Below are 18,993 nucleotides of genomic sequence, written 5' to 3' on the forward strand. Positions count from 1 at the left end.
CCTTTTATTGACATGATACATAATGACCACAATTTTTTTTTCGACATACTAAACGATGACTTTTTAAATATGATTCTAAAACGTTTTTCAGAATTTTTCCTGATATTTTTAACATACTATATTTTATCTTTTTTTAACATACTGATTTTCTATATACTGTAATTTGAATGTTTTTTTATATGTTTTGACGTACTACAGTATGTCGTTTCTGATATTTTCGACTTACTATACATGCCTTTTTCTTTCATTTTACGACATGTATACTATGTATTTTTGGAGAAGCAGGCCCATTATAATTTGACTCAGGAATGTCAAACTAACCAACTAATTTGTTTATTGATTGTATTCTTTATATATGAAGAAGAAAGGAACGAAACAGACAGCAGAACATTTAATGTGTCTTTTATTAAAAGTATCAACATTCTTACTATTAATATATAATTTTGCACAATATTTTACATACATTTCCGAAAAGAGGCTCTTCTTTAAAGTGCAAAAGATAAATCGGCTAACTGTCATTTTCATATAAGATCTTGTACCCTATCCTGCATATAATTCCTTTCCATTTATAAAAAATGTAAAAACTGTCTGTGATAAATTGAGATGAAAATCACCAAGAAACAAAATCTTCATTTTATCATGATTATCAACAGAGAAATACATGTTTAATCTTAAAATGTGAGAGAAGGAACAGACAAAGGCTTCAGAGAAGATAAAAGATCACAAACTCCTATGAGTCACACATGTTTTCAGAGTGACTGTAAATGACTTTGCAGATGATTAAAATCAGCCCGAGCTGCACCTTGTGGTTTGAGTGATCAACAGGGGGTTTCCAGAGACATTTATTTGTTTCTTGGAACTTTTTCACCAAGAGGGACATCCATCAGTTTCTGTGTTGTAAAACAAAGAAAAAGAACAGATGCCAAGTTTTAAAACATAGAAAACATCATAGCCACTTCTTTGCAATACATATTTAACACTAATGCTTTCTTCTGTAGGAACCTTGAGAAGAGACGGGAAAAGAAGTCACCAAGATACTCGGCCACGTTTGAAACCAGGAACCGCTGCTCTGAATCGGATTAGCGGCTTCATCATCGAAGTGTGATGTAATGTTTTTAGTGTCTGCAGAACGTTCTTTCTGCTGCAGCCTGTTCTCTGGGTACACTCTGTCCCTATTTGCAACACTGTTCCTGCCTTAGAAAGTGAGGTGGACCAATCCCCCGGACCTCTGTGGCAGGTGAAAGATGCCTCTCACCTTAATAAGTCGAATCTGGTAGACATTATCGTCCTCGTTCTCTCCCTTCTGCTCGTCCACCTGGTGTCTCTCACAGGCTCGAATGAGCTCCGGAGTATCGTAGAGCAGCGCGGGGTCCAGAGAGTGAGCGTTGATCAGGCTCACCAGGTACTCCCTGTAGTGTCTCCTGTGGGAACAATAGACCTTTGGTTAAAGACTAAGAAATGTGAAAACAAAAAAGTAGTCAATGAAGTGAGTAAAAAATGTCATAGTGTAGTATGTCGAAACATTTGAAAACACGTCATAGTATTTTATGTGGAGGCTTATATATTATAAGGCTTGTTATAGAATGTTGAAAAAAGACAAAGGCTTCAGAGAAGATAAAAGATCACAAACGAGAAACCGCTGTCACCAATTAAATGTTCCTCATTTTGTTTTGTCACACGGACACTCCTATGAGTCACACGTGTTTTCAGCGTGACTGTAAATGACTTTGCAGATGATTGAAATCAGCCCGAGCTGCATCTTGTTGTTTGAGTATGTTGATAAAAAGGACAGAAACAACATATACTAAAAACCCGAGGTGACAGGGCTTTCAGTGTTGCAGCTCCCAGACTGTGGAACAGCCTCCCAGTACATATCCGGACTGCTGAGTCTATTGAACTCTTTCAATCCCAGCTAAAAACTCAACTCTTTGCACTGGCGTTTAATACTAGTTCAATATTCCCATTGTGTTATTTAATATTGTAGTTATTGCCTGTACAGCACTTTGGTCAACTGAAGGTTGTTTTAAATGTGCTATATGAATAAATAAAGATTGTTTGAGATTGAGATATACTATGTCGAAAAAATTGACAAAATAACGTCATATTTTATGTCGAAATAAGGCACTGTATACTATACAGTGCCTTATTTCGACATAAAATATGACTTTATTTTGTTCCCGGTATTACCGAAATACCGGTTACTGGCGGCTACGGTATACCGTACCGAAATCAGATCCGGTTTTCTTTTTTATAAAAGTGAGGCGTAATATCCTTAAACTCGCGCCCAAACCGTCGGAATTACGATGTCAATTTTGCCGTGAAACTCCGCAAACGAGTCACTTTAGAAAATCCAGTCTGCATGGTGGGGTCTGTAACCACTGCCAGTCTGAATGGTGGGGTCTGTAACCACTGCCAGTCTGCATGGTGGGGTCTGTAACCACTGCCAGTCTGAATGGTGGGGTCTGTAACCACTGCCAGTCTGAATGGTGGGGTCTGTAACCACTGCCAGTCTGAATGGTGGGGTCTGTAACCACTGCCAGTCTGAATGGTGGGGTCTGTAACCACTGCCAGTCTGAATGGTGGGGTCTGTAACCACTGCCAGTCTGAATGGTGGGGTCTGTAACCACTGCCAGTCTGAATGGTGGGGTCTGTAACCACTGCCAGTCTGATGGTGGGGTCTGTAACCACCGCAAGAAGTTTATTTCTGGGAAAGGTGGCAACACATCCAATCTCCAACCAATGCTGTCTCGTATGGCAACCAGGTACCTTTGTGTTCAGGGAAGCAGCGTGCCAAGCGAGAGAGTGTTCAGTTCAGCAGGTGAAAGGGCCCGTTTGGATCCAGAGAGCAGATATGCTCATCTTCTTGAAGATGAATGCACAAAACTGAACTGTGATGGGATTTGTTTTCTTTCATCAGGCAAATGTTGATTTTAATGATGCTATTTGTTTTATGTGCAATACCGAGATCTCATGATCCTTTATGTGTTCTCTGGTCAGTCGAATCTCAGGTTGAATATTGATTATACTGGTGCTATTTTCTTTTTCCATTGACAAGATGTGCTATTCACACGATGGTTGATATAAATGATATTGCAGAATCAGTTTTCTTCATAGATAACGTGTTTTTCATTGTTTGTTCAGTACTAAAAGGTCCAAGTCCCACAATTGAATTTAATATTCATTTGACATGTTAACTACATCATAAAGCGCTTCATGGGAGTAATTGTGGGATGATTCAATTTTTCCCTTATGCAACATGAAAGTATCCTAAAAAAGTCAACGATATGCAACCCTAGGACAGTGTGTCGAAACCAGGCGTGGTCCAGTATGTCGTTAAAAATGACAGAAATTACATAATATACTATGTGGAAATATTTGAATGTTGTCCAATGTGTTAATTTGAGCAAACTAGTTTAAGGTTCATTCAAATGAATTACCTCTTCGGTTACAATACCACATAGTATATTATTATTATTATTATTATTATTATTAGTAATATTATTTTAAATGGTCAAGGTAATGTCCTGTTAAAGTAGTTGGTGCAGCGAACAACCAGACAGTTTGTGAAGCAGCGCTCCAAACACTCACTCGCAGAGTCCGGCCTGCCCCGGCTGAGTCTGGTGTCCACACGGGGAATCAATCTGCTGCCCTGCTTCATCCTTCTGCTCCATCACACCACACGCATCTGGGTGGCAGAGGAGAAGCAAAGGCAACATATTATACATTCATTCAAACAAAAAGGAGCTTTTCAGAGGAGGTACACAAATAAAAAGGCAAAACATTTACTTTAAAAGGGAATGACTTGGAGATTAACATGTTTATTTTATTGTTAAAGAAAAACCTTTGTCTCAGAAATAGATTTGGCTGAAAGTAAAGGTAGACAATAGACACGTTTTACCAGTTTGAGCTCCATTAGAGGGATCTGTGTTGAACTCCACAGCGCGCTTCTGAGGAGAGAAAAGGCAAATTAACAAACATCCTTTTAACATTCAATACAACAACAGCTGATCATTTATTTATTAAAACAGGAGGAGCATTATTGTTGTGAGTTTTTTCTTCTTTTCCGTCTTTGTTTTGCATCAATATTCCAATGTAATGTTCAGTGTTTCCCACGCATCCAGCCCCCCCTCAAATAAGAAAATACATGCGAGACACACCGGAGCTGAGGATCTGTGGGGTTTATTCTCCCAAAAATATAATTTACAATTCAGGCATTTAGCAGACGCCTTATTCCAAAGCGACTTATTGTCATACTGATATTGTGTACAAACTGTGAAGTCCACTGAGACAAATGTAACATTTGTGATATTGGGCTATATAAATAAACATTGATTGATTGATTTACTTACAATGACCAATTACAGGGACATTCTCCCTGGAGTAACTGAGGGCTAAGTGCCTTACTCAAGGGCACACTAGTAGTGGTGTTCCAGGCGGGATTTGAACTCGCAACCTTCCGATCAACAGCCCACCTCACTATCCATTAGAATACCAAAATAAAAAATACAAATATATATTTTTTTATGAGATCCATTTGTGGCGGAGGATATTTAATTGTGGCGGCCCCCCCCCACAAATAAATCAATGTATGGGAAACACTGAATGTTGTATTTTCAAAGATGTTGTGGTTGATATTATATTTTGTGACAAAAGCCAACGTATGTGTACCTGCAGCAGGGCCTGCAGTCGGGGGGGTTCCCAGTCTCTGAGGTAGAACAGACAGTCCCGGGGGTGATGAGCATGCAGGCCGTTGTAATTGCAACGGGGCGTTTTACAAATTGTCTGCAAGAGAATTACAACAAAAAATATAGGAGCATGTTTTGATGCTGTCAAAAACTTTCCAGTCCTTCCAAGAGAAAAACAAATTGAAATGGATTGCCAGATAAAAAACTACTGAGAGACTGGCAGATGTTTAACATCTTGTAAAAATGTTTACAACTTTGCAACTAAAGACATGACAGAGAACAGACAACACTTAACAGTTTCTGAACTCAATGCTGCACCAAACAATACGTCTAAAAAGTGTCTCTAAAAATGTAGATATTGCCTTTTTCAAGTCTAATTATTTCTGATATTTTTAAGCACATAAATCAATTAGGAGTCTGTTAAAACTTGAATGAAGACGTGTCTCTTGAGAAGCTCACCTTGTGGTAGGGGTTGTTGCAGCCGCTGCAGAACTGGTACCTGCACTGGGAGCAGCTGAAGTGCATGCAGCCGCCTCTGGTCAGAGCGTACTGGAACTTGCATTGAGGACAGGCTGCGAGAAAACACCGCATACTGTCAATGTATGTATTCCAAACAGGGGTGAGGTGTCATGTAACAAAGTACATTATCAAGTAGTTTACTTATATACAGATTTAAGGTAATTGAGACTTTTTGTGCCACTTTCTACTCTACAGAAAACAGAAAACTAAATCTGAATAATGGTTACAAACGGCTGTATGGCTTTTTGTAAGTACACGCCTTTTAAATATACATTTTGTCCTTAATTAACCTGTTCAAGGAGTGATAGTGGCTAAATGTGTGGTTCAACTAGAGTGTGGTGGTTAAGGTTGATGTATAAACAAAGGTCAGGTGGTTATGTGGTGAGTCTGTGTGTGTGCTCACTGATGCCGTTGTCCCTCAGGAACCCGGCCAGGCCCTGCCTCTGGTACTCGGGGTCATTGTCCCTCTTCCACTGCTGGAACTGCTCACAGGACAGATCCTGGTGCTGGGGCTCCCACTGACAGCAGAGAAAACAGAGACTTCATGAGAGAGCGCCTCCTCCAAGTCAGTCCACTGAAGAGCAGCCAACGTTTCAAGGCTGAATTCCTCAACAGTATGAAAGCTAGACGTGAAGATGAATGGTTCCACACTCAGTTATACTCACAGCTTTCTTGCAGCGAGCGCACAGACTCTTGTTGCAATGAGGGCAGGTGACCTTCAGCTGGTCTCCATCATTGATAAACCCAGAGGTGCACTGAGGAGGCAGAACACATATTTACACCTCCTCCTTTTGTGTACATACGCATGATTTAGTGTCCTTTTATGTACGTTATTATACTCTTTTGATCATTTACAATCTCTATTTGAGATGAATGCATTTGTATGGATCAACCTTGTTCAATGAAGATATGTAAAATAATAATTGAGTGTTTAATTTGTTTGTGAGGACAAAAACGAATTAAATTATCAGAAGATATGAAGAAAGGAAAAATTCCCTCATTTAGGATCCCTCTTAGTTTATATCCTTATAGTAGTAAATGCCTACTATACTCACTTTTTTACGTAGTAACTAATTTCCTGCACCATTGACATTAAATGGTATGTTCCCTTAACTTTTATCTCCGTTTCAAATCACAGTGTGACTAAAACTACTCTGAGCTCCGGCGGTCCAACAGAGCATAACAACTCATAAAAGGCAAATCTGTATGCGAAGCATGCAAACTACAGGTGGAGGAGGAAGTCAGACTGGAGGCTGATAACAGGGAGGATCGTGATGAACTCACATGACAGCACCAGAGGAACTTTGGGTCTTTCATCAGCGCGTGCTCAGTCAGTTTTTTATGGAACATATCGTACACTCCTGGCTCAAGGCAGCCCCGCAGCTGGGAAAACAAAACATCAAAAACTTAATTTTTTTAACAATTAGCATACATCTCATAACCAATTTACTAGTCTACTACTTCCCTATTGTCCCTATTGTCCCTATTACTTCCCCCAGTGTTTCCCCCACTCCTTTATATCCTGTAGGGTAGATTCATCTATAGAGAATGCTAAATATTCTCAACGATCATCCAATGTTTGTAGCTTTGTGAGAACAGCCCTGTTTTCAGCGTCCGAGAGGTTTTAAATAGTTAAGCTAATATTTGTTATCAACGTACCGTCACTGCTGTATTTCATGTATATACTGTATGTTAAAATCATGGTTAAATCACGAGTTCTTTTTACATAATAGAGAGAGTTCATAATTAATAGTAATAATTAAAGAAGATGCATCTTAAAAGGGAGACAGTTTTGAAACCTGAAGTGAAGCGGCCAAACAGGACTCTTGTTACAAACAATCAGTGGCGACTGGTCATTAGGGGCAGGTGGGGCACAGCCCCACCTAGTGTCAGCAGAAAGTATTACAAATAATGATTACAAAAATGCAAAAAAATAAATAAAAAAATATATAAAATATATTTTAAGATCATGTTTAATCATCTGATTCGTCTGTACATTGCTGTTTTAGTCTGTGTTTTTCTAATTAGTGTGTCTACAGTCACAGTGTGTGCCTATTGAGCTGTTTAGAGCCATGTGGGACAAAACCTGATTATGCCCCTCCCTCTCGCTGTGAAGTCAACGGTGACTGTAAAAACTACACTGCGCATGCTCAGAGTATTTTGTAATGAAATGTGTGTGGCAAAAAAATAATGACCAGAGGGGCATGGAGCTACCATCCCCACCATACGTCATCTCAAATCATTCAGAGCTGATTGGCTGTAAGTACGTGTGCCGTGAAAAGTGTGCTGTGTGAAGAGGAGACGAGAGAGCTGCAGTGGCGCGTCCTAAAACCAGGAAGTAAGCACAAAAAAGCAATGAGATTTCTCCAGAGAATTTTAGAAAATAGCTCGAAATAAGATCTGTGGGAAACGTACCTGTTAGATAAATGCACGTTTTGATTAGCCGGATAACATCCACATGTCTACCCTACTTATATAATTTTTTTATCATAAATCTATGGATTAGATTTATGATAGACTTTTGAAACTACAGGAACATAAGGAGGACTTTTACAAAAAAGTAATAGAAATGTTTGTCCAGAAGGATAGGCAAATGGACTTCATCTTCAAGTCAAGGTAAGACCGCCATTTTATTGAAAATGGGATCTTACTAAGAGAGAACAATTCAATATTTAAATGATAAAATGACATTTTTTGGGTATCCTTTTGTTGAACTGTCTGTTTAAAATTAATCGAAGCATCAGACAAAAAAAGCTTTTGAAAATAATATTATATTTTGGTTTAGGTCAAAATATAATATTTGTAAACCTGAAGAGTCAGTGCCAGTGCCTCACCAGCCATGAACCTCACTGCACGTCACTGCAGAAGCTTATATATAGACATCTAAGTTTTTTGTGCCCCACCACTTTTGTACATATAAAAACGCCACTGCAAACAATGATGTCCTCATGTTTCTCTCCCCTGGTACCTGTATGTCCAGTGTGGAAAAGTAACTGTCCAGCTGTTCGGGGTCGTTGATGTCCGGCTCGCTGCAGATGGGACACACCATGTCTCTGATGTGTTTGTCTCTCACGGTGATGTTGAAGTAGGACCCGAAGCATTCGTGGCACACGGAGCACTGACAGGAAGTCAGGGACTGCATCTGGACCACGGAGAAGAAGAAGAAATAAGTAGCTGACATTTATGCAAAATGCTAAATAAAATAACTTGAATATATTCCTAGAAAAGAAACAAATGTGATCTATTTGTTTCTTTCTTTTAGCTCTATTATTGCTTCACCATGCCATTCAGTGTTTTGGTCCATATATGATTCAAATTAGAAAAAGTCATGTATTTAAAGAAGTTGACAAGATAAATATCATTGAATAAAAATGCAATGTGCTGAGAGTCTTAGTTTCCCCACAGTCCGCACTGTTACACTGTGTCTGAAACGCTGTGGTGTAACCTATCGACCCTCACCTTGCTGCGGGGGAAGCTGCTCAGACAGCAGGGGCATTCGTTCTTGAGGACACGCCTGATGAAGTCCTTGTCTTGGGACTCCTTCACGGCCTGCACCACGTCATCCAGAGTGTAGGTGGCGTCGGGCTCCTGCAGCAGCGAGAGGACCAGCTCACAGCGCCCCCAGCTGGGCAACTCGTACAACGCCAGCAGACGCCTGCACATCCTCTGCGGAGAGATTCAATAGCATGACATGAAGACACGTGATTTACTGGAAATGCTCACTGAACGCCCTCAGGTGTTTTGCAGCCTAACCTGTTTGTCCGGGTCTGAAGGATCTATTGGCGGCTCGACCTGGTTGGCCCAGATTCGCTGGTGGAAAGGCTCCAGCAGGGGGCGCTGCAGCAGAGACAGAGCCCCCTTCACCTCTCCTCCACTCAGCCGCAGGGCCTCCTCACACTGCAGCGCATCTCTGAAGCCCAGAGAGTGCAGCTCCTTCATCTGTAACACACAGAGAGAAAATAGGATTCGTTTCATATGAACGTGATCTTTTTCTCTCTCCAGGAGACAAACTTTGTGTCTCCCAAAAGAAATTTAAAGTTGGCTGGTTAAGGAGGGTCTTACAACACTCCTACATATCACTCCCAACACACCACAGAACGCCTTTGTTCTGTGTTATCGTTCAAGGTCATAAAACCAGGAGAGGCATCCGGTTTTCTCAAGCTTTTTATTTGACCTCTTTGCAGTCACTGAGTATTCTTGTTTTATTTATTTGATATTTGACTCTAGCCAAACACAAATGATGGTTGTTACTAAGGAGATAATATTCAATGATGTTCTTACATTCTACAGCAGTGCTTCTCAAACTTTTTTCAGTAATGTACCCCCTTTGAAACATTTTCTCAGCCAAGTACCCCCTGACCGACCCCGAACATTTTTGATCGAAAAAGCCTATATAAATAATTACAATATAGTGATGTTCCCTCAGTGTGTGATTTATTAACTCCTTCGTGCATGAATTACAACAAACTAAGGATATTTTCATTTTATGCATGAAAGAAAATAACATTTTTATAAAACAGATTTTTCCAAGGAGTTTTTCAACTGAAGTAATATATGTTTAACAAACTAATGAACAAAATTATATATTGTGAAAAACTATCAAATACAATACACACATTTGACATGTTTATATGAGGACCCCCTTGATGGTTCTAGGAATATTTTATTTAAGATTGTGTTTTCTATTTAACTTCTTGTATTAAGATTATTTTTGTAATCATGCATGGTATTTTTTTTTATTAACCTTTTTTTTTTTTTTTTTTTAAATCTTACGTACCCCTGCAGTACCCCAACGTACCCCTAGGGGTCCGCGTACCCCCATTTGAGAATCACTGTTCTACAGGATCAGAAATCAGATATAAAAAGGAGCAATAACCAGCAAGCTTAGTTTTGGTTGCCGGCCAAATCCAGTTATGTTATCAGTTCCAGATTTCATTAAACATAGGATATTAATAATTTGTTTAATAAGGGCATAGGGGTCTTGTGTTGTGAAAAAAAAGGAAAAAAGTACAGAAAAGTGACAAATTACAGCTTAAACGTATCATCCTCCAGCAGGAACATATCTTTTGAATATACTATGTTTAAGCAGTCATTTTTAATATTCCCACCTTGGCTCGTCTGTCTCTCAGCAGCTGTCTCACAGCCTTGTCTATGTCTCCGCCTGCAGACAGCCAGGCCAGCTTGGCCTCGGCTCTGGACAGCTTCACACCTTCACCTGCGACGCTCTGCCCGCCGTGCTCCTCCTCCTCCTGCTCCTCCTGCTCCTCACCCACTTTCTTCTCCGCGGGTTGCTGAACGGAAGCAGCCATGGCGCAGATTTGATCCAGCAAGTGAGGCAGCTCTGACGTCAGCCAATCACAGGGGTTGGTGTTGCTGCCGCCGCACAGGCCGATGGCTGCGTACACCTCCTCAGCACTGATGTCGCGCTTTTCTGCTTCCTACCAAGGAGAAACAGGGTGAATCTGGTAGTTTGATTTAATCTCTGCAAATAATTTCAATACTGAAGGCGAGGATTTGCTGCTTTTCCCTGTTTTAATATATAGAGTAGACTCAATATCTTTGGGGCTTTGGACAGTTTTTGGGGGGGAAATGGGAGATGTATTTGTGTTGACATACTCTGATCTGCTGGAGGAGATAGAGGCCGTCGTCTCTCATCATCTTCTGTCTTTTGGCATCCAGGTTGACTCTGGGCTTGGGTTGAGGCTTTACTCCCACCTGGGGTTTTTCTTTGGGGCTGGACGCAGCCGGCTGGGCTGAGTCTTTACCTGACAGGTTGCACATCTCACACACCACGACGGGATGTGTGTTGACGTAGGTGCAGAACTCGCACATCCACTGTGAAACAGACTGAAAAAAAGACACAGTAGAAACAATTTGTGAACAAAACATTGAACAGCACATTGTCCAGGGTTCTTACACCTTTTCCAAAGTCAAATTCAAGCACTTTTCAAGCATTTTCAAGGTGCATTTTCAAGCTTTTCAAGCATCTTACAGCTGTTGTAAATTACATATTTATATACACATACTTATACTCAAATGATTATTTCCCTACCTCACATTAAATCAGATGTTCTTTATGTTATAAACAACCAAATGTGTGTTTCATAATAGCATTCTACATGAGGATGAAAAATTAAAAATGTTAGAAAAGAAAACTAAGTTTAATATTTCAAAATGAGTGACCCATCTGTACGTAGACTGGGCATCCCATATAACCTGGCTGAGCCAATATAAAACAATCAGCCAAATAACTTTTCAATATATTATTGATTACTATTTTTGAGGTACTTTTAGGTTGGCAGTAAACACAAGTCAGAGGTAAATGGTGTACTTTGACTCCACTACATGTATTTAATACCTTTAGTTACTTTACAGATGTGGATGAATGATGTGAAATATAATCAAGTGTTAAATCAGACTTTAGTTCCACCTGGTGTAAATTCACAAGCTACTCTGTAGTATACAAAGTCATTCAAACTAGCTGCACCTTTACCAGTTTTGAGAACACTTTCATGATCAATCATTATAAAACATATCATATACAATTATTAGGGATGCTCCGAACCCCAATTTTGGAGCCGATCGCCGGAATCAGTATCGGCCGATACCGCTCTCTTTTCCTCTCTCCCCCCCTCTCTCTCTCCTGACAGCCTGTCAGTATCTCCTGCAGCTCACTGATCCAGTAATGAGCGACCCGACAGTGAAGAATAAATATATTTATAACTAGTTTAGCTTGTTCCAGAGGTAGATAAAATAGCTAAGTGTGTTAGGTCTAACTCTTAATGTGTGTTCTGCTCCGTTCACCGGTCCGTCACAGCGGGTGGAGCTGCAGGATTTCTGCTTCACACACACGTTGCATACCGCTATTTTATTGTCATTTTCGGACACTTAAAATCCTGCCAGACTAGTGAAGCCATTTTGGCGAGCTTGTTTTGCCGCGCACAGAGAAAAGTGTCATGTATTTTACATGCAACGATAGCCTAATCTAAAACGCTCTACTCTGGCGTACCTTTCGTGTGGTGTGTGGCGTCAGCGCAGACTCTCGCATCGTTATTGTTGCACACTTTGCAGGAGGCTACTCTTGGGCTTCGCTTGACCCTCGTCTTAGCCATGGCTTGTATTTGTCTTCTGCTAGCCAACGCTCGTTGAAACGGCAACCTCCTGGCATACTGTCATCTATCACTCTCATCAGAATGCCCAGGTCACACACGTAACAAAAACACTTGCCGGTCACGCGCATTGCGCGGGAAGGCCGGAGCGGAGCTGTTTTATGTAAAAGCGAAGCAATTAAGCGCGCTCCGACTTCTTTATTTTCTTTTAATCTAAAAAGCGAAGTAAAGCATTTACAATTTCAAGCACTTTATCCCAAATTCAAGCACCATTCCCAAGATTCAAGCACTTTTCAAACCTTGAAAACACCTCGTACAATTTCAAGCATTTTCAAGGATTTCCAGCACCCGTACGCACCCTGATTGTCGTATCTTCCCCTTTCTAATTTAAGGAACGGATGTTAAAGAGCAACCCAAACAACATGCTGATGTCAAGACAAACCTTTGTCCCAGACTCGGACAGAGACCCTGGGCTGACCAGAGACCCTGGGCTGACCAGAGACCCTGGGCTGGACAGAGATCCTAGGCTGGACAGAAGTGAGGCGACAGGCGGGCGAGTGGCCAGACGGGGGCGCTCACACACCTCACACAGGATGCTGCTGCCCTGATTCACAACTGTGCAGCTCTTACACTGCCAATCTGAGGGGTGAGAAGACACAGCTCATTCAAACTGTAACACATGAAGTGACTTTGTTTCCTTGAATGAATTGTGTTCTTTTACCTTCATTTTTCAGGGTTTTATTAATAGTTATTGCACATGTAAGAACCTCTTTAAAATATGCTGTGATAAAAGTATTTAGCACAGCCAATACATGGTGCTGAACTGTCCTGCAAAACTCAAGACTTCTTCCAGCTTCACTGCCAAGTTTAACTTCGTAGTTTTGTTGTGAAAGGTGCAGTTTAAGTAACATTTATTTGTATTGATTTATCTCTTGGTCTCACCTGTGCTGGGAGATGTAGGGACCAACATGGGGCTCTCTAGAGCGATGGATGCAGCTGTAGAGAGGCGCGGGCGCTCGCAGGTGGAGCAGAGCACAGCTCGCATCTCGTTCACTGTGGTGCAGTGAGCACACTCCCAAGGGGACAGAGAGAGACTGGAAGAAAGTAAAGCAATACAATCACATTCAAGGTATAGTCAAGCTGCTTTTCTCCTTTCTTTTACAGCACTGCAACAGCATCATAAATCCTTCATTCATTTATCCTACATTCACTTCATTTTGCATGGGCACAAAGTGTTAGAAAAACACCAAACCTAAATAAAGGATACAACTGAGGAAGTGGCAAACCATCAATAGATCAAATAAAAACACAATAGTATGATATAAAAGTTAAATATCTAGTTTTCACTCAGATCGAACTAATTGGAAGTAAAATAGTGGACAATACATCTTCGGAAGTTACTCTTCATATCTATATGACAGAATTTGCTGGAGCATATTATGTTTTTGCATATATCTTTTTGGGGGTTTGCTAATGCTAGGAATTAAGTTGCTTAAAGGGTTGAGTGCTGAGATTGAAGTCTTCCCACCTCTAGCAGTGAGAGTATTTACCATTGGGGGGAGACCATATTCACAGAACAGCAGCTATCTTGCTCAAAGATATTAAGGAAAGTACATCTCTGACGGAGCAGGACAAAAGAATAGTACAAAATCTAACCTGTGACCTTAAATGTTGGTACACGTTTGCCAAATAAAGAAGTGACTGTGAAATAAAGTTCCTGTTCTCCTCACCTGGATGTTTTAGATGGTGTAATAATACTTCTGTGATGTCCTATGCGGTCGGGGTGAGAGTGGAACAGCTTGTCACAGTTCTCACACAGCCTCTGGTCGCAGGTGGAGCACGCAGCGTGAGCAGAAGACCCACAGATGGTGCAGGCCTCTACAGCCAATCAGGAAACGAATGACAAAAACATAGCTGTCAACAAAAACAAAACAATGCTGTATTACTTATTTAAAAAGGTTGTAATCTGGCTTACCCTGTCTGGTTTTCTGTATTTTGTCTCTCTTGTGAGTGGCTCTGGAAGGGTGGCGGTGAAAGAGGCCATCGCACGCATCGCAGAAAGATTGATTGTCACAAGACGGGCAAAACAGAGTTGATGTGGCACCACACAGGTTACAGTTACTCGCTGGAGTAGAGCCTAAAAAGTAAGGAATGAAATGTTTAGGTATAGATGATGAACAAGAGGCATGTTTAGTGCACACTACATGCAATCAGAGACTGAACAGGGTGTCCGCGGGGTCTTAAAAAGTATTCAAAGTTGATAAATTAATTTAGCGAAAATCAAGGAAAAGTTAAAAAGTATTAAACGGCATTTTCCAAGGTATTACATTTTGTAGCTTGTTTTCAATAAGTATATAAATTGTCCAAAGAGGTTGTATTCTAAAGTTTGCCTGAATGTAATCATTGCGTAGGTGTGTAGTGTGATTCTGTGTAGTTTATTTATGGCATCCCGTTGGATTTGACGTCATCTGAAAAGGACATCGCGCGCTCACTGCTTGATAGCGCGCGAAGGTCCGTTTACGCCGGTTGTTAAACAACATCGTTATGGGGAAATGCAAGTTTGCCCAAATGGTTGGAAGATAAGGAGGAAGGACAATCAATACTGTATATAGTCAATGTGAGGTAAAGTGTGTCGCCAATGTAACCGGTTAAAACTCAAAGTGGCGATGAGGTCTTAAAATGTATGGACAGGGTCTTAGAAAAGGTCTTAAAATGTATTACATTTGACTTCAGGATTCCTGCATATACCCTGATGAATCTAAATGTATGCCGTTAACATAGGCTAAATATGTCACACATTCACTAGAAAACTGTTTTATATCATCACTTACTGTTCGGAGACTCAGTCATTGGTACATGTTCATTTATAAAGCCATGCTGGGTAAACTACCACCTTACATCTGCTCACTGATATCACAGAGAGTCGCAAGTAGCTATTGCCTAAGATCCCAGGATGTGTTTTTATTACATGTACCAAGTGCTAGGACTGTTTTAGGCACTAAAGACTTGTATGCTGCGCAGCTCCTCTAGCTTGGAACACTCTGCAAAACATATTGAAAATGAGCATTTTGGTTCCCCTGCATCATTTTAAAGCACAGATTGATGAATTGATATTTGATACTCCTGGTACCTGTCTTTGTGAATACGTTTGTAAATTGTACCCCTGTCATTATGTTGTACGTGTCCTTTTTGTTTTCTGTTACATGTGTAACCAATGTGCGGCAGGTGTCCCTTGTAAAACAGATCGTTGATCAAACATATGTTTTTGTCTTTCTGAAAAACGAAAAACGTAGACTTGTAGGATATGTGGTGGTGGCCGCTCACCTGTTGATGGTGTTGGAGGTTGTGCTACGAGGACTGGAGTGGGTTTGAGAGGAAGAGCCAGAACCTGCTGCTCCTCTGCAGGCGGGATCACCACAGCATCATTCACCAGATTATCCTGAAGAAAGCATCACATTCAACACTTTTAAACCTTTACCATGCAACAGACAAAAGACAAATATAGTTCATAACGATTTGAGCTAAATATGTCAAATGACAAAATAATACACAGCTCATTTCTGGAAACAATTTATCTGTTTATCTAATTTCTGTAACTCATAAATAAAATAAATACTTAAAGGTAGGGTAGGTAAGTTTGAGAAACCGGCTAGAATTTGAAAATACACAACCGGAGAAAATCTGCCACTTCCTTACAGAGCCCCTCCTCCAACACACACGCACATGACCAATGAGGGCACGAGATAAGTTTGTGCACAGATGGAAGGCTGACAGGCAGGTAGGCCATCCAGTTATTTTAACCACACCGGCTAAAATGATTGGTCGTGCTTTTTACAGTACTACAGCTTCCACAGATGACATTTTTTTATGGATTTTTTGTCAAAGCACTTAAGATATTCATTGCTATCGGGATGTTAAGAGCATTCCATGGAATATAACAAAAAGTGTATCTCGAGCCGGTTTCTCAAACTTACCTACCCTACCTTTAAGTATACAAACATTTGTCAATCCAAAAGTTATAGAATTTTTTTTTTCCAAAGCTGCTATAAAATTCAAGAGTAAAAATTAAGCCAAGTAAAAATGCTAATTGATTAAACAGATTAAAATGTAAAGCTACAGGAAACGATTGTACAGACCTGGATGATGAATGGGATGATATCTTTGAAGTGTTCTATGTGAGGATGTGTGCCCTAAACAAACATAAATAAAAGACATGGAAAACAATGAAATCCTTACACACACACACACACACGATGTTCAAGGTATTCAAATGACTGCTTTCAAACAAATGCCAACCTTTATGACCATGTCCACCTCTGTGCGTAAGGTCATGACCTCCAGCGTCACCGAAGCAACTTTAGCAGTGTCTGGTCCATCGACTTCATCTGGGAAACTGAGGCCGTCGAACTGCTGGTTGGTGTAACCGTAGAGAAACAAGATTCTCCGGCCTCCCTGTGGAAGAAAATAAGGATTGAAATATTTGCACTTCACAACAGTTTCTTTAGATTTGATCAATGTATTTTTTGCACACTTTAACGGCATCCACAGTGGTTCTGAAGACAGGGTTATTGTGCTTGACGCTCCTCCAGTATTTGGGCCTAGCAGGACTGGTCAGATTACAGCCGTACTTCTCCAGGATACTGAAGGCCTTGATCAGTCTACTCAAGGACTCCAGAACCTGAAAAAGAGACACAATGAATGAGAGTAATGTCATACTATACCTACAAAACAGTCAAGTTGAGTGATTTTTTTTTACTATGAGGTGATGTGAATGCAGTTGGGTTCATTTCAGTTCATAAAAGCAAATGGGCAGTCTAGAGTTTGATGAATGTTTACCTCCTGTTTGTTGCGGCACGCTGTGTTCTCCTTCAAGATGGCCTCCACTCCAATGTGCCGGTACTTCTCTGACAGAGGCAGGGCGATGGTGGCCATGGTTTGGACCTCCGCCTTCACATCCTGGGCCACACCTGAGGCGGAGAGGAGGGACTGGGATCTGATCCTGACCTCGTCCATCTGGACCGATGCAGGACCACCGCTCATCGCTGTTAGAGAGGGAAGTGGATATATTTAGTGTTTAAATCACAGCATAATTGTTACTCCTATGGGAGAACGTGCTGTGTTCTCTGTTGTACATTATGTGAGGAAGTTCTACTATTTTAACTGTAATGCATTAAGACAAATTGCAGGAATTGCATCTTGCAAAAAAACAAAAACAATCAACAGTTTATATTTAAAAATAAATATATTAAATCCTTTAACTATACTGCATTTTTATAATAATAATAAATAATAATACATTTATTCAGGTGCTCAAAGTCGCTTTACAGAGGTAGTAAAAGAGGACAACAAATACATATAGTAAAAGTCACATTAAAATCGAGCAATAAAACAACAATCACACATTAAAAGCCAGTTTGAAGAGGTGAGTTTTTGTAAGTGTTTTGAAGGTGGTGATATAGGTTTTATTGAGGTTATGCTTATTAACCTTTTGTTTCTTGTTATTGTTTTAATGGTAATTAGTTGTTATTCTTATACTTTATATAAAGCACTAGTAATTACCTATGTGGCTGATTTGTTTTTCAAAATAAACTTGCCTTGCCTTAAATAAGGAAACCGACTGAGATTGGATATCAATTGGTGTGAAATGTTAAATAAGTACAGGGTAAAATATCTTATGTAAAAGTCCACCATTTCTTTTATGAATACATTTTCACAGCAAAACAAATGTTAATATGTCATAAAGTGACTTTTAAAAATGCACCTTTAATCATATGACAACTGTTGGAAAGCCCAGGCTCATCATACTGTCACTCCAATGGACGTTAACCACATTTAAAAACATTAACTGACAACACTGTTACTAATGTTTCTCCAGGGTATAATCATATTCAACACGGTTTAACGGTGTCAGTCAGGTGCTTTGAAGCTAGCAAGAAAAACAAGATAACATAACAACAACTCACGTAAGTTGAAACCGAAAGTTTTTGTAACTCACAAACCTGCTCAATGTAGAAACCTTCGTCACGACTTTAGACGGTTATTCCCTGCTTCGGAGTGAACGTCGAAAGTATTTAAGTTTCCATTAATACAAATAAGCTCTTTAAAAACCCATGTCAGTGGTTAATATTTCACCTACACTGGGTTTGTGTTGTCTCTGGAGCTAATGCGGAAACTACAGTTGGACGTTTTATGTTCCGGCTCCACTTCCTGTCCCGATTTAATTTTTTCAATATAAAAGCACAATTCCCACAATGTAACATGCATTTAAAAGTGGTCTTTAACCTTTTTTATTTGTTTCTGAACACTTGAATTAACCAGTTATGGTACAATTAGATTATAAGTACTTTTCAGAATGTACTTAGGTAAAAGAGAGAAAGGTAGTGCAGCAAAGTACAATATGTGTCTCTGAGATGTAGTAAAGTTGCCTTAAAGTACACCTATTTTGCACAATTGTTCTAATTTCCTTACACCTACCTGCAACCCAAAATGTGCAAATTCATAAAATAGCCTATAACATTTTATCTAAGCCATTTGTACATGTGTTACAAATCAATATTTAAATCCTATCATCTCGTGACTCACCAAAAAATTGATGGTATTCCTTGATATGTCAATGTGTCTCTAGAATCTACTCTTCTGTATTTTAATCACGCAAACTGAACTTAAAGGCTGTACATTTA

The 18,993-nt window shown here is 40.1% G+C and overlaps 1 protein-coding gene across 2 annotated transcripts; it reads right to left on the reverse strand.

Annotated features, from left to right (window-relative positions):
* Window positions 1–386: 386 nt before the first annotated feature.
* Window positions 387–18,916, reverse strand: LOC117495465 (E3 ubiquitin-protein ligase RNF31-like). Of its 2 annotated transcripts, none has more exons than XM_034146735.1 (24): window positions 18,896–18,916; window positions 17,150–17,355; window positions 16,845–16,991; window positions 16,610–16,765; window positions 16,450–16,503; window positions 15,638–15,752; window positions 14,289–14,450; window positions 14,044–14,191; window positions 13,256–13,407; window positions 12,756–12,952; window positions 10,821–11,051; window positions 10,313–10,642; window positions 8,958–9,143; window positions 8,664–8,870; window positions 8,173–8,346; window positions 6,489–6,587; window positions 5,870–5,959; window positions 5,608–5,722; window positions 5,145–5,257; window positions 4,669–4,782; window positions 3,899–3,947; window positions 3,589–3,685; window positions 1,256–1,421; window positions 387–890 (listed from the first exon to the last, which is right to left on the reverse strand). In XM_034146735.1, the coding sequence occupies exons 2-24, from the start codon at window positions 17,351–17,353 to the stop codon at window positions 843–845; spliced, it is 3,354 nt and encodes a 1,117-aa protein (XP_034002626.1). In that variant the 5' UTR covers window positions 17,354–17,355; window positions 18,896–18,916; the 3' UTR covers window positions 387–842. The 2 variants fall into 2 exon arrangements, with proteins under 2 accessions (XP_034002626.1, XP_034002616.1); XM_034146725.1 differs by lacking the exon at window positions 18,896–18,916 and adding an exon at window positions 18,313–18,496.
* Between the last annotated feature and the right edge of the window lie 77 nt (window positions 18,917–18,993).

This window comes from Trematomus bernacchii, unplaced genomic scaffold, assembly GCF_902827165.1.
Source record: "Trematomus bernacchii unplaced genomic scaffold, fTreBer1.1, whole genome shotgun sequence".
Taxonomy (NCBI): domain Eukaryota; kingdom Metazoa; phylum Chordata; class Actinopteri; order Perciformes; family Nototheniidae; genus Trematomus; species Trematomus bernacchii.

What these genes read in the sequence shown, in the direction of transcription:
- LOC117495465 (XM_034146735.1), bottom strand. Translation starts at nt 17,353, where the DNA reads ATGAGCGGTGGTCCTGCATCGGTCCAGATGGACGAGGTCAGGATCAGA. An exon ending in TCATCCCATTCATCATCCAG is followed by an intron (nt 15,753 to 16,449) that starts GTCTGTACAATC and finishes TGCTTTCTTCAG; the next exon opens with GATAATCTGGTGAATGATGC. An exon ending in CCCTACATCTCCCAGCACAG is followed by an intron (nt 12,953 to 13,255) that starts GTGAGACCAAGA and finishes CTCACCCCTCAG; the next exon opens with ATTGGCAGTGTAAGAGCTGC.